Source organism: Megascapheus bottae, chromosome 10, assembly GCF_031878675.1.
Source record: "Megascapheus bottae isolate mThoBot1 chromosome 10, mThoBot2.hap1, whole genome shotgun sequence".
NCBI lineage: Eukaryota > Metazoa > Chordata > Mammalia > Rodentia > Geomyidae > Megascapheus > Megascapheus bottae.
The window spans coordinates 21,009,992-21,025,374 of NC_143518.1; the positions used below are offsets into that span (position 1 = coordinate 21,009,992).

A 15,383-nucleotide genomic window follows, 5' to 3' on the forward strand; every position below is an offset into this window, starting at 1 on the left:
TATGAGGGAAAAATGAAATGTAAATTAGTCTTCCAAATACTTTTGATGAGGGAAGCCCTTTTTCTCATTGTAGTTTTAAGAAGAAAAAAAATGGATGTTTCACACTTGAGACTCTGTCATGGTAAGCTGAAAGTTCGTAAGCCCTATTTCTGAGCAGCCTATATGCCAACAGCATAAATACACCAGAAAAAGAATATATATATATATATATATATTTATCAGTCTTATCTATGAAAAAACACTGATGGGACCTAGAGGAAAAAGGATCAAACTAGCCATTTGATACACTAAAAACCATGAATTGAAATACCAACAGTTAACTGTAAGATTTTCTCTGTGCCATCATCTTCATTTTCTAACAGAAAATGGAGCTGAAAATTCACATGGCTCTAGATACAGAGTACCAGCAATTTTTTCAAGAAATGACTGGCCACTGGACTTCTCCATATACTAGTAATTACTGCTATTGCTTGATAGCTTAATGATATTCCCCCCAGAGTTTTAAAGTTTAAAAAATTAGAATGGTTAGGGGAAAAATTCCACAGTAGAAATAATATAACTTTTTATCTACTAAAGTCTCTTAGATTGTCACCACTGATTTTTAGACAGGACTCAATTTATTTAAAGTTAAGAAAAAGTAAACACTTCCTCTTCTGTTTTGAGAAAGGGACTGCTTGGTAAAACAAATGATAGCCATAGAAGCCATACAGTTATATGATTTTTCAGGAAAAAGGAATTTTCAGTTCATAAAGGAAACCAATTTTGGAAGTTTATCAGAATAAACATGTAAGAAACTCCTTTTAAAAGATCTGTCAGTTAATTGATAGAAATTCATCAGAAACAAGGAGTGATGTTTTATGATACAATGGAGAAGATCTAATAACAAAAGCTTTAGTTGAAGGGTAGTAAGCATGCTTTTAAGATAAAAAGTAAATGTTGGAGCCAGGAGTTTGGCCTAGGTCGAGTGCTTGCCTGCCATGCATGAAGCCCTAGGGTTCAATTCCTTGGTACCACATACATAGAAAAAGCCAGAACTGGTGCTGTGGTTTAAGTGGTAGAGCACTAGTCATGAGCTGAAGAGCTCAAGAACAGTACCCACACCCAGAGTTCAAGCCCCACTACTAAAAAAAAAAGTAACTGTTGAGAGCTGTCTACTTGTCACTCCTTTTTGACTTTGGAACTTTATCTGGGTCTTGAGTATTAAAAGACTTTTTCCTAATATTTTAATATTAATTTTGGTAGATTATATATATATATTTTTTTTCAGTGCTTAAGACTGCACCTAGGGCATTGGGTTTTCTTGGCAAGTATTTCCACTACTGAACTACACCCCCACCATAAAATGCTACATTTAATTTAAGAGCATCTTAGGAAGAAAAGAAATGAGAAAAGCAAGTGAGAATTGGCATTGCATACAGACCATAATAGTCTGATGTATGTATGCATGCATGCGCGTGTGTGTGTATGTATGTATGTATGTATGTGTGTATGTATGTATGTATGTATTTATGTATGACCAGGTTTAGACCACAACATTTAACTACCATGGCAGGGCATAAAACTCAACATTCATTTCTTAAAATGCTGGCAGAAACTGTTAACAAGGTCTTTTTTTATCAATATAATATGAAGGAGAACAGACTTGCTATACACACTCAACAGTATATGGTTCCCCACAATGGACTTTTAATTTGATCCAAGTCTGGCTTAAGTGAGTAAGCACAAAGGAAAAACTGCCTAGTATGGGTGTGAAGAATTTCCAAAATAGCTCTGTCTTTCAACTCAGAGATAGTACTGTATTACGATTCCCCTACATGCTGAAGCATAGTAAGGCATAATTTTAGTTTTTATGGCTGAAATGTGGGCAAACATAGTCTATGTCTATTTCTAAAAAAACTAAGTATCAGAACCTCTTACATGAATTTCAACTAGTAGTAGAGAAGTGGGATACTTTATTATGAGAGATGCTCAGGATTCTAAAGCAGCAGCAACTTAAAATTTAGTAATAAAACTTTGGCTTAAAATTAGAAAGAGAAAAAGTCAAACTGGTGCAAGTTGTATCCTGAAAGAGGTATGTGGGACTCATAAATGCCACCCAACATTAGTTTCCCCCATCTTCTTTCACTGTGATCACTATCATTGCACAGGAGTTGTATCATTCTTTTATGGTTAAGTTTCATAAATAATGAGAAAACCATATGTAACAAATACATCATATTTCCCACCCCCCCAATAACCCTATCCCAAATAAGAAAAGTTAAATCAAATTAAAAAGTAGCTTCATGAATGAAGGTACTGCTCTAAGGTGCACTTTTCCTGCAAGTGCAGCCAGTGCCTTTGTGCTGGGTATGAAGGAAAGGAAAGGAAAAAATTCTCCACATAAACTGACAAAAATTTAAAAACCAATGTCCGGTTTCAACCAGTCAAAACCGGCCAAGCAGAAGCTGAGAGACATCTCAGTACTATCCCATCATAGGGTCCTTTCAATGCTTGTTCTGTTCTTCATCTTGATAGGTATCTGTGTCCTTGTGATTGTAAACAATCCATAAGATACTATGTTTTTGTTTCTTAAAACATCCTCTAATTGGCAAAATGAAGTAAATATTTGTTTTAAAAATAGAAAATTAAGATTAAACCAGAAGAAAAGAAAAGAAACACAGTGAGCTTGTTTGGAGTCCATAGGATCCGATCTGGAAGAGCTCGGAAAATGTGTTATGTTTTTTCTCCTGTTTTCAGCTGGAAAAAGGTACTAGAGGTTGCGTTGGTCGAGGAAAGAATCGTAGAGTAGGAAAACCAGGACGTTAATCAGACTTCAGAGAATTCAAGTGTTAGCTTCATCATCTGTGTCTTCTATCAATACCTTAGTGTCACGAGTCTTGGATCTAATGGTAAGAACAGGAAAAAACACCACTTAGTTCATTACTAAAATATAAACATATTCATAGAATTAGGTACATTTCCAATCTTACCACCACAAACAGCTATTATCTACTGCACCAGATTAACTATGTCTGGAGTTATACTCAATTTCAGGTATCACTAGAAAAACTCTATGGGGGAGGTTTTAACAGAGTAGTAATCTGAAACAGGAAGATTTGCATTTGTTGCAGGTGTAGCTCATGCAGTTGAGTATTTGCCTAATAAGCATAAGGCCTGAATTCAAACCTAGTATCACTAAAAAATATCTAAATTTGATACTGATTTCAATTGACCATACATCACTTTCTGAACATCCATTTTCATATCTGTAAAGAAGGAACACCTATTTCACTTACTAAACCTTTCACCTCATGGAGAGTGTGTCTATCAATCAAGTGTGGAAATGGGTGCAAAAAACATCAATAAGTTACTAAGAAAATCCAAGAAATTATGATGAGGATGAGAAAATTATATTACTTGAAGTATACCTGAAAAACTAGGGTAGTTAGCAAATAGAAGACCTAAGAAGAGGTATATGATAGTTGTCTATCATCAAATAGTTGGCAAAGCATAATGCAGAAGAGGAGGCTCATTATAATTTATATGAAAGAGCTTAATGAGTATACAATAAAATTATTATGATGGAGACTGGTTAAGCCAACAACCTAACTTATTACCACTGCATCCAACAATAAAATTCAATGCAGACTTCATTATCACTGTTAATTGGCCATTAGTACAAAATGATCATGGAAAGATGCTGTGGAAGACATTCCTGTACTGGATAAAAAATAAGATTAGATAATGTTAACATATCCTGCAACTTATGAGCCCCATGAGAAGAAAGGTGTATTTCATGAGATAGAAATCATTCTTGACAGTAGGGGGAAGCTGACATTCACAAAGTTAAAGGATGTGCTAAAAGTTGCACAAATCATAAACTTAGAGCTCAGAGTTCCGATCTTATCATTTTACTACTTCTGTTGCACTGAACTTGCTATACTTGAAATATCTTCCTTTGGTTGTAGTTTAGTTATTCAGTATTTTTACTGAACACTTGAAATTGAACACAATTGCTTAAAAGCCTCCTAGTTTCTGAAATAGAAAGTGTGATTAGACTTCCCTCTGCTGGTAAGTCACAAAGATTGCACTTTGAAAATCAGGAGCTAAGAGATTGTACATCATGTAAGATCTTTTCTTTCAGCCCTTTGTGGTACTTAACCCTGCCTAACTTTACAGAAATGGAAGCTATATATACCCACCCAGAGTTCTACACCAGCCTTTAAACTTTACTTCCTTGGTATAAAATGGCTTTCATTTTCTTCCTACTGATTTTCTTGACCACTCTGCTTTTTATTTATGCATTTATCTCTTGCAAGTTTCCTGCTCTCTGCTTTTAATTTCTCTACTTTCTTTTCAGAAAACTTTCAAATTTCTATCTAAAGCTTTGGAAAATTGTACTCTATTAAAAATATGAGCAGCTGGGTACTGGTAGCTCATGACTATAATCCCAGGTATTCAACAGGCTGAGATCTGAGGATTGTAGCATGAAGCCAACCTGAGCAGAAACATCCTTGAGATTCTTTTTTTTTTTTGCCAGCACTCTTACCATTATGCCACACTCCCAGCCCCTTATATTATATATTATAATATATATAATATATAACATGTATAATATATTATATAATATATATGATTATATTGTATTTAATAAGACTCAGAAATATTTTTAAGGTACTTTTGTAAAAGAACTAGTATGATCTGATGTAATAATGAATTTAGTCCTAATCATTCTACGAGCAGGAACTATATTAATTTTAATTTCCAGAAGATGGATAATAAAATTTAAGGGATTTGCCAAAGATTACAGAAACAGGATTCCTAAAGTTGATAGCTTGAAGATTATTTTCAGCAAAACATATTCAAGTAAATCATTCAACAAAGTTGTCCCCAGTGTACTTTCAATGCCCAATTAGTAGGTAATGACTCGAATGACATTTACTCATATACTCATGACTCTATGTACTCATTAAGGTGTAAGTTGGATCATTTGAAATTGCTGCTTATTACTATTTTTTTGTAGGTGAATAATGGTGAAAAATAGCAATTTCATTTGGCTCAATCTAATAACTTCTTGGATTAAATGTTATTACATGTCAAAACCCTTACAGAATTAAAAGCTATACATACTGAGAAGCAAGGCGAGGCCGGCGCAGTGATATGCTCTGGTTATACTTCCATGACCGATTCTTCTGGCGGTTTCGAACCCCATCATCCTGGTCCATCATCTGCTCAAGGAGTGTCTGATCATCTGCATTCAGTGGGGCCACAGAGATGTCCCGTACAGCACGGAATTCACCACAGTTATTTAAATGTTCATTCTCCAGACGGAAGAAGTTCCACACAAAACGCCTTGTAGAGCAAACACATTCATCATAAATATGAATATACTACTATTATTTCTTATAAACCTCCTGGAATGTCAGGTTTCAATTCATGGACACACAAATGAAGTCTAGGATATGAAAATAATAGAGAAAGATGGAGTAGGGATGAGGGTAGGAGAACCAAAGTGAACTCATGGAATGTGGTTTTATAGAGTTCCACAGTTTCACCTTAAACAAAAAATATTTACTGAATATCTACTGTAAGGGAAGAAGGCACTACATGATATAGACAAAGCCTTTGACTTTATTTTAGTGGTAGAAACAAAAAACAACTCATTTGATGGAAACATTTCTGAAGAAAACAAATCTAGAAGGGAAGAGAGTATGTTATTAAAAGACTGGTTGGAGGTCTAGGGATGTAGCTTGGTGGTACAGTGTCTGCCTAGCATGCATGAAGTCCTAGGTTTGATATCTTGGTACCACATACACAGAAAAAGCTAGAAGTGGCGTTGTGGCCCAAGTGGTAGAGTACTAGCTTTGAGCAAAAGAAGCTCAGGGATGATCCCCAGGCCCTGAGTTCAAGACCCAGGACTGGCAAAAAAAAAAAAAAAAGAAAAAAGAAAAAAAGACTGGTTAGGGAAAGTATCTTGGAAGAGATGGCATCTAGCAAAAATCTGAATGATGCAGGGAAACAACTCAGGTAAAACCCCTGAAGCAAAATAGAAAACCAAATATTAAGTTAAAAAAACATGAAAATGCTTAATGTACTGAAAAAACAAGTGAAGTCAAAATGCAGAAGATGAAGAGATAGAGGAACACCTATCTACAGGGGCTTCTAAACCATGTATTTCAAGTGTGATGGAAAACAATGGAAATGTAGAATTTTGATTTATAACAAAAAGATCATTCTATGGGCTGAACAGTAAACAGATAAAAGGAGGAAAGAATAGTTGAAGATGAATTAGGTTAGAAAGCAGGTGTAGTGGTCTGGACAAAGAGTATGATGACTGAACATAAGGTGATAAAAAGGTGATAAGAAGAAAAGAGAAACTAAATATTTACTTATGAAGATGAAACTGATAGAATTTACTCACATGAGATGTCAGTGGCTTTCAGGTTTTTATTCTGAGTGAATGTTGATACCATTTACTAAACTGGAGAAGTAAGGGTTGTTCCTGATATCTAAGTAGAGAAGTTAATACTGATGGACATTTTGAGCTTGCAGTTCAAGGGAGAAAGAGTTTGACATTGCAGATGGTATAAGGACAATATTTTGAGTTGTTGTCTTATGGATAACATAATGGGAAAAGAGAACAGAAAGTTTAGGCCCTAGAGTACTTCAATACTTAAAAGGTAGAAAGAAGAATTAGTAAAGGAATTGAGAAGGAAAAGCTGGTGAGACAGGAGAATCTAGCTTTAGAGAGTCAAGTGAAAAGAGTACTTTGCTGAAAGGTAAATTAACTAAAGAGACCTGACTATATGATTTAGGACAAAAGGCAACATAAAATAAGAGCTCTACTTCCAGAAGACTGTCTAATTATTCAAATCATGAATCCATCACTTACGAGGTGTAAAGACCGTGAATGAGTTATACAGCCTAAGCTTCATGTCCTCAGTAACATGGAATAATGGAATGTACCTTATTTATAATAAAATTGCTATGAGGATTCAGTAACTTAAAAAAAACCTAGTTTTTAGGACAGTGATACATACATAATTGGCACTACATAATATTTATCCTATTATGATTATAGATTATTAATAAGATGGCACAGTTTCAATATTGGTAACAAATACTATTTTTAAGTAGTACTTTGGGAACAGTATTTCTAAGTATTTTTTAAAGAGAAAATGGACTGGAGAGAGTATGGGTAACAAGAATGCTGTGTTCTAGGGTCATTCTTTACCTTTCACAATTACTTAATATTTGTATCTATCATATTTTATAGAGATGTGATTACTCATCCTGACTAAAAAAGAATGCTATATACCTACTAGAAAATATCGATGAATCATTTCATTTGTGAAATTTTTCAATGGAAAAAGAGTTCTAAGCAGGGTGTCATTTCTTTCACTATACCTAGGCTTTCATTTTAACTGGCTGTTGGAAAGTTACTATCAGTGTAACTTCTTTCTGGCTTAAAAAATATAAACATTTTTAATTAATTATAACATACACATGGTAAAAGCAAACCTTAAGTATATAACTTTATTAGGTATCATAAGATGAACACCTTGCATGACTATTACCCAGACGTAGGAAATACATTATCATATGCTGAAAGCCACCTTTAGGGACTTTCCCTTAGCAATTTGCTCAAGGCTGATGCTTTTGCCACTTAAGCCACAGGTTCCACTTTCAGCTTTTTGGTGATAAACTGAAGGTATCAAGTCTTATGAACTTTTCCTGCGTGGGTTTGGCCTCAAACCTTGATCCTTAGATTTCAGCCTTCTTAGTAGCTTAGGACTACAGGCATGAGCTACTGGCATCCAGCTTTTTGGTTTTATTTGTTTGTTTTGGAGCCAGGGATAGGCCTTGTGTGTGCTAGCCAAGCACTTTACAACTGAGCTAGATGTCCTATCTTTTTTAGGATTCTTTTTAATTCGTGCTTTTGTTTCTTTTTTGCTTGGTAAGTCTTATGTAACTTTGGCTTTGTTAATTTTTTCCATTGTATGTTTTCTAGTCCATAAATTTCTATTCTTTTATTTTTCTTTCAGGTTTGATTTTCTATTCTTAAATCTTTTCTAATTTCTTCAGCTATATACTTTCCTAATATGCACATTTAGGGTTAAATGTTTCCCATGGCATTTAGCTGCATTCTTTATTTTCTTTTCACCCTATCTTACTTTGTATTACAATCTCAAACAATCCAGGAGTTATTAGACATATACTATTTTTTAAGTATGTGGGAATTTTTAGTTACGTTGTGTGATTTTATTTTATTTTTTTTGCTGCCAGTCCTGGGCTTGAGCTCAGCGCCTGAGCATTGTCGTTGGATCTTCTCAAGGGCAGAGCTCTACCACTTGAGCCTCAGCACCACTTCCAGCTTTTTTTTTCTATGTATGTGGTACTGAGAAATCGAACTCGGGTCTTCATGCATGCTAGGCAAAGCACTCTACCACTAGGCCAAACTCCCAGCCCACGTTTTGTGATTTTAATCCTATGAAATTTGTTGAGATTTCTTGGTATGGCCCAATATAAGGTAAATTTTAGTGACTGTTCTTTACATATATAAAATAATATGTACGCTTATGGATGCAATGTTCTACATAGATAAATTAGGTCAAACTTGACAGGTATTTATTGACCTATCAATAAAGGAAATATGTTAAACTCTTCCCCTAAAAGTATGAATTAATCTACTTTTTAGTATTGTTTACTTTTGCTTTATATAGTTTCAAGGTATGTTACTGGATATACAAAGTATTAGCAATAACTACTGAACCTCAAACCTTCCATTATGGGTAAATTTATATGGTAAAGAAGCAGATTTACGATGCTGGTTAGGTTTTATGTTGTTTTGCTAGGCTGTTGATACTTTTAGGAAGACTCAAAGTACAAAAACAGGAAGACAATTGCAAAAATTAATTTTTTTTTTTTGGCCAGTCCTGCAGCTTGAACTCAGGGCCTGGGTACTGTCCTTGAGCTTTCTCAAGGAAAGTACTCTACCACTTGTGCCACAGCACCACTTCCAGCTTTTTTTGTATATGTGGTACTGAGGAACTGAACTGAGGGCTTCATGCATGCTAGGCAAGCACTCTATCACTAGGCCAAACTCCTGGCTCATAAAAATTAATTGTATAAGATTTTAATTTCTGTATCAAGGTGTTTTTTAAATAGTAATAGAGACTGAATTCAGTATTTCATATTGCGAGGCAAGTACTCTACTGCTCAAACTATACCACTAGCCCCTTTCTGCATCTGTTATTTTTGAGGACTCTATGCTGGGCCTTGCCTGCCTGAGCCTCCCACTTGCTCTTTCCCAAATCACTGGATTTAATAGGAGGGTACCACCATGCCTAGCCAATGGTTGAAATGAAGTCTTATGAACTTTTCTGTTTAGACTAGCCTTGAATTCTAATCCTCTCATCTCAGCTGTTCAAGTATCAAGGATTACAATCCTGGCTATTACAAACTTTTTTAACCTCCCAATTTTCTAATTCTCAATGGAGCCTCTTTCTTAATCAATAGTTATATTAACTTTGCTAGCTTTAATCTCCAAGTCATTTAAGTAAGATTTTCTAACTCAAAGACTGATGAGAAGTTTGAGAATTGTAGGAAAATTTAAGCTTATCAGCTATGTTATAATTCATTCTAATTAAGAGTATTCAGTATGTTTTAGGTAAAATAAATCTGATAAACTTTTCAGTGCTTTACTTACCGGAAAACTTCAAGGGGAGCCAAGACAGTTGAGATAATGTCCCCAACGTGAGACAACTTAGTTGTAGAGGTAACTGAGATTTGGATAGTCCAAGCAAAGCGCAGTATGACATCCTCTATGATGGCACAGTAGTAGTAAGCCTAGGGAACAAGAAATAAATTGAGTATGTTCTCTATCACTTTTCTCAAAATGAAGTAATACTAAGTGCCAATAATTATTTAACATATGTATTTCATTATTATGTTGTATACCAGATTCTTTTCTGTAGCCCAGAAATACAAATTAAAAAGGAACATTGATCAATTTAGATTATATATTAGCAGGAATGTGATTTGCTAATGACATTAGTGAATATTAGAAGATTTACTGACTGTACTATTTTTTCAAGTTGCCTTACCCTTGCCTTCTGATGTTAGTATTAAACAAAGCTTAGATATCATAAATATGGTTGGAATTAAGAAATGCTCCATTTTTTACAGAGGAAGAAGGCACTCAACAAATACTTGTAGGGACTAGTATTCAGTATTTAGTAGTCCATTTTACCTCGCCTCTCAGTCATAAATATACAAACTGCCAATTTATCTTGACATTTAGGGGTATGCTCATTCAAAGTTCTTCCTTCTTCCAGAGCTGAGGACTAGGGCTGTAGTACACATGGCCACTAAGCTAAATCTCCAATACTCCAAAATTATTTCTTTAATATGCATTTAAAGACTGAGATAATTCTGGGAACCATAACTGTTATACTACTAGGTATTAAGATTTAGCATTTAATTGGACAGCATAGCATTAGCCATTTTTAGAGGACTATTAAGAGAAAAGCAACAATGTTCTTGTGTTTTTCCCATTCCCTAGAAACATTTTCAAAATCTATAGCTATTCGTTATACTATTTGCCTTCCATATTTTAAATAATATGTACTGTTTTTTGATTAGTCAATTTTAGAAAATAGCCAGACTGATTATTATAGATTTTGTGAATACTATTAAGAGGATTTTAATACATCCACAAAGACTCCTCTGATTTCTTCTCCCATCCTTCCAATATAGTGATAGTGCATTAAAAAATTCCACATTTAGTGTACTCACTGTTAGCCCTAAGTGAAGAACTACACTTTTTTTTTTCTTAAAGCTATCTATAGTTAACTACCATGGAAGCTATCAAAAAATTCTAGGAAGAATACATATGACTTAAGATCAAGAGGGAGAGATGTGTAAGAAAAATGATTCCTTAACCTGAGATGTGGTGTTCAATATTATGAACTACCAATCTCTAGGAAGTGATTCTAAAGTTCATATTATTGTATAACTATTTTTTTTTTTAAATTTCATTGTCAGGGCAATGTATAGAGGAGTTACAGTTACATTCATCAGGTAGTGGGTGTATTAATTCTTGTACATTGATACCCCTTCTCATGTTTTTTTCCCCATTTCCTTCCCCCCCAATCATCTTGTTTCCCCCCCTTTCCTTCCTTATTTCAAATAAACATACATTTATACAATATACCAGGTAACAAAGTCAGATACAGTAACAACATGGGATTAACCATCAGGGGAAAAAAAGAGAAAAGAAGTAACTGCACATAGTACATTAAGAACAACAATCACAAAGATAAACCTCTTGTATCCATATCCTAGAATTCATTTTGTTTAGTCTCATCCTATATGACCATATATGTGTACGTAGCTAATGACTGACACAGCAGACTAAATTTACATACTAGGATTCTTTTTTCATTGTTTAATTTCTTTCAAAGTCAAATCATCTAGTCACAAAAGTAATCCTTTATTAATGTATCTGAGAGTATAAACACTTTCAATCTTTTGACTTAAAAATTCAGTCTCCATCCTTTTAGTTACATGTGGAAAGTATTCTAAAATAATTATTACCTATAATTTATAATTTTACAATTTGTATTTTCTTATTGGCACTTGATTGTAACAAACACTAGTTGAATTAAAAAAGAAGCAGAAAACCATGTACCAAGTAGTCAGATATTTCCTTTCCTGTAGGTGTTCAGCTGTTCCTTTAGACAAATAGGTATCCACTAATTTCATATGCATTAACTACTTAACTATTCTCAAATAGATTATACTACAATTTATTAACTGCAGCAATGGAAATGATTAGTATGAATGGCAAATATGCTTGAAAATTTATAAAAATTTAAGAATACATTATTCTTCTAGATTTTTTAAAATTAATGAACTCATACTTGTTATAAAGGAAGATTTCAGTTACTTTTCCACATGTTTACATATATTCCAATCTCTCTCACCCAAGCTTCTAATTTTTTTCATATATTTTTTATTGTAATTAATAGAAGGGTTACATTATATTCACCAGATAGAAGGTACATTACTTCACATACATTGATACCCTTTCTCATGTTCTAATTAAAAAAATATTATACTGTATTGGAATTCATTTATCTGTTTTGAATGTAATTTATGGCCTCCTGGAGAAACACAATTTATTTTGCTTATACTTTGAATAGTACCTATACATAATATCTATCTAGTATATTTTTGCTGATTTTAGTTATTTGGGGAAATATTTTTCTAATTTTATTAGGTTAATTAGGAACTAGATCTGTTTTACAACAGGAGTTAATTAATGAGATAAGATTTTTTTGTGTTGTGTTTAAAAATTCAAACATCTTTTTTTTTGCTAGCTCTTGGACTTGAACTCAGGGCCTAGCCACTGTCCTTGAGCTTTCCCAAGGCTAGTGCTCTACCATTTAAGCCATAGCACCACTTCCAGCATTTTCTATGTATGAGGTACCGAGGAATTGATCCTAGGGCTTCATGAATGCTAGGCAAGCACTCTACCACTAGGCCACACTCCTGGCCCCAAACATATTATACATACTTTCTGAGGGTATACAATCTCTTCCCGGAGGAAAGTGTTTTCTCCAGCATTCTTATCGAATAGACCCCAGTCCATCTTCAGATCCCAGATGAGGGTATAGCAGGAACTGATGGCACAAAAGACGATCCACAAGTAAAAGAACACGTTACTGTCAGAGTGTTCTTGTTCTGAAGAAAAGGGAAAAAGGAAAACAGAAAGTTACTAGATTTAAGCAAAGCAAAACTGCTCATTAAATAAGAGTAATTAAAAACTAGTTTTAAAAAATAATTTCACAAAGGAAATAAGCCTTTTTTTTTTTTTGTCAGTTGTGGGACTTGAATTCTGGGCCTGGGAGTTGTCCCTGAGCTATTTAGTTCAAGGCTACTACCCTACCCCTTGATCCACAGTGCCACTCCCAGTTTTCTGGTGATAAGAATCTCACAAACTTTTTAGTGCTTGGCTTTGAACTATGATCCTCAAATCTCAGCCTCTTGAGTAGTTAGGATTACAGACATGATCCTTATAAGGATCATTATCTAACAAAGGCTATCTAATGAATATGATTTCCTTGAGATCTAAAATCATTAAACTTTTATTGAATATATCATATTTTTACAGATGTACATTTGGAATTTTGGAGGCTCTATATCAAATACATAAAAATCTAATAACTTTAATGGATTTTTTGAATATTCTAAAAAATGTCATTACAATTTTTGCCATCAGGTGGCAGTTTAGGGTAAAAGATGGTAACATTTTAGAAGCATCACTAACAAAGAATGTAGTTACTCAAGAAATTTTTGAGTCCTTTTTACTTTATAACAGTATTTCCTTCAGGCACTTAGATCTTCTCAGTATTAATTGTAAAGACAATCCAATAATCGTAGGCAGAATGCCAGAAAACAGCAGATTGATAAGGAATTTAATCTTAAGGACATATAAGAACTCATAAACTGAAATATGGAATTGAAACACTTTATAGAACTAAAGATAATAGAAAAACATTTAAAAAACTTAAAGACTAAAAAAGCAAATTTTTGAGTTCACAAAATAAGCCAAGGAATTTTACTTCTGTTAGAAGGATTTTATTGATACAAAGTTCTAATTTTGTTTTATGCTAAAAACACTATTTTCTACTTTCTTTTGAGAACACATTAAATACAAATAAAAATAACTGCAAATATAATTACAGATTTATAGTCTAGTGAATTATAAATTATAATAATAAAGTAGTGAGATATATACCTATATTATAAATGATTTTAAATAAATTATTGATTACCAATGTAGCTATGTATGGTTTTTAGTTGTAAATACTTTATATGCTCTCTGAAATTAATTTCTGATAAGCTTCAGACTCATTATAATAAGTGCTTTCTACATGGAAGATATGGGTATTGTAAGATCACTGCTGAAAAATTACCTGAACTATAAGGGGAAAAAAATGGTGCACACCATCTAATATAAAAAGTTTATATTTTGGTTATTTTTTCAAAAGTACTAGGAGCAAGGGCTATTTCAGGCAATACCTTTCCTACTAATATAAACAAGTATCCATCACTTTGAGATTATTAAAATACATGCTAAAAGGCAATATGATTCAAAGGTAATTGTCATGTATAATCTAATGAGATTTACTGATGATAAATTTGAATTCAGAATGAAGTAAAAGCACAGAGGTACAAGGACATCAAGGAGAATGGGAATGTTTCCAGCAGTAGGAAATAACATTTGAGTTATTTATAGAAATAGAAATAAATAGTATTGCAAAAGGCAGACAGATGAGGTGAGGTCATCCAAAACCGAAGGAAAATAATGAAAAGGTATGAATAGGAGAGCATAAAGTATGCTAAGAAAAGCTGTAAGTCATCTATACCTCAAAGAAGTGATGTACAGAAAAAGGATACTGAGTTAATGAGGCTGGAAAGGACAATTAGACATGAATGTGGAATGCCTTTTTAGGATCAAACTTGTGTTTTAGAAAGTTGACTGGTTGACAAGTTAATCAGAATTACTTTGTTGCAAAAAGTGGATACTGCTGGGAGGCCAGTGGCTCATTTCTAAAATCCTATCTATGTAGAAGACTGAGATCGGGAAGATCATGGCTCAAAGTCAGTCCAGGCAGGAAAGTCTATGAGATTCTTATCTCCAATTGACCACCCCAAAAAATCCAGAGTGGAGCAAAAAATATCAGGGGCAGTGCCTAGGTCCAGAGTTCAAGACCCACAACCAGTGAGTACACACACATATATAATTTAATACACACACACACACACACACACACACACACACACACACACACACACATGCACGGATAATGCGGAATTCCAGCATCAAACTACACAAATGGTAACTATAACTTTATATAGATTTTATATATGTTTATGCTGTCTGTATGATGGAAATACTATATAATGCTGTAAACCATATATACTTATTTTTCCAACTCTAAACTCAATGCTATCATTTTGTTGTCCTAAAATTGGCTAATAGGTATACTACTGGGTAGCTCATACTAGTAATACTAGTTACTCAGGAGGCTTAAATCTTTGTATTGTGGTACCAAGCCAGTCAACATAGAAAAGTCAAGACTTATCTTCAATTAATCAGCAAAAAGTCAGAAGTGGAGCAGAGTGCCAGCCCTGAGTAAAAAGCTAAACAAGGGCTGGGAGTGTGGCCTAGTGATAGAGTGCTCGCCTAGCAACGAAGGGTTCAATTCTTCGGTACCACATACACAAAAAGGCTGGAAATGGACCTGTGGGTCAAGTGGCAGAGTGCTAGGCTTAAGCAAAAAGTGTCTACGGACAGTGCCCAGGCCATGAGTTCAATTCCCAGGACTGCCCCC

The 15,383-nt window shown here is 34.0% G+C and overlaps 1 protein-coding gene across 1 annotated transcript in view; it reads right to left on the bottom strand.

Moving 5' to 3' along the window:
• Positions 1–1,360: 1,360 nt before the first annotated feature.
• Positions 1,361–15,383, bottom strand: part of Xpr1 (xenotropic and polytropic retrovirus receptor 1) — a 114,801-nt gene continuing 100,778 nt past the window's right edge. The window contains exons 12-15 of the mRNA XM_090340315.1: positions 12,560–12,726; positions 9,689–9,828; positions 5,110–5,331; positions 1,361–2,882 (exon numbers count right to left, since the gene is read on the bottom strand). Of these exons, the coding sequence (XP_090196441.1) occupies positions 2,822–2,882; positions 5,110–5,331; positions 9,689–9,828; positions 12,560–12,726 (590 nt within the window). The 3' untranslated portion in view covers positions 1,361–2,821. The remainder of the gene's footprint in view (positions 2,883–5,109; positions 5,332–9,688; positions 9,829–12,559; positions 12,727–15,383) is intronic.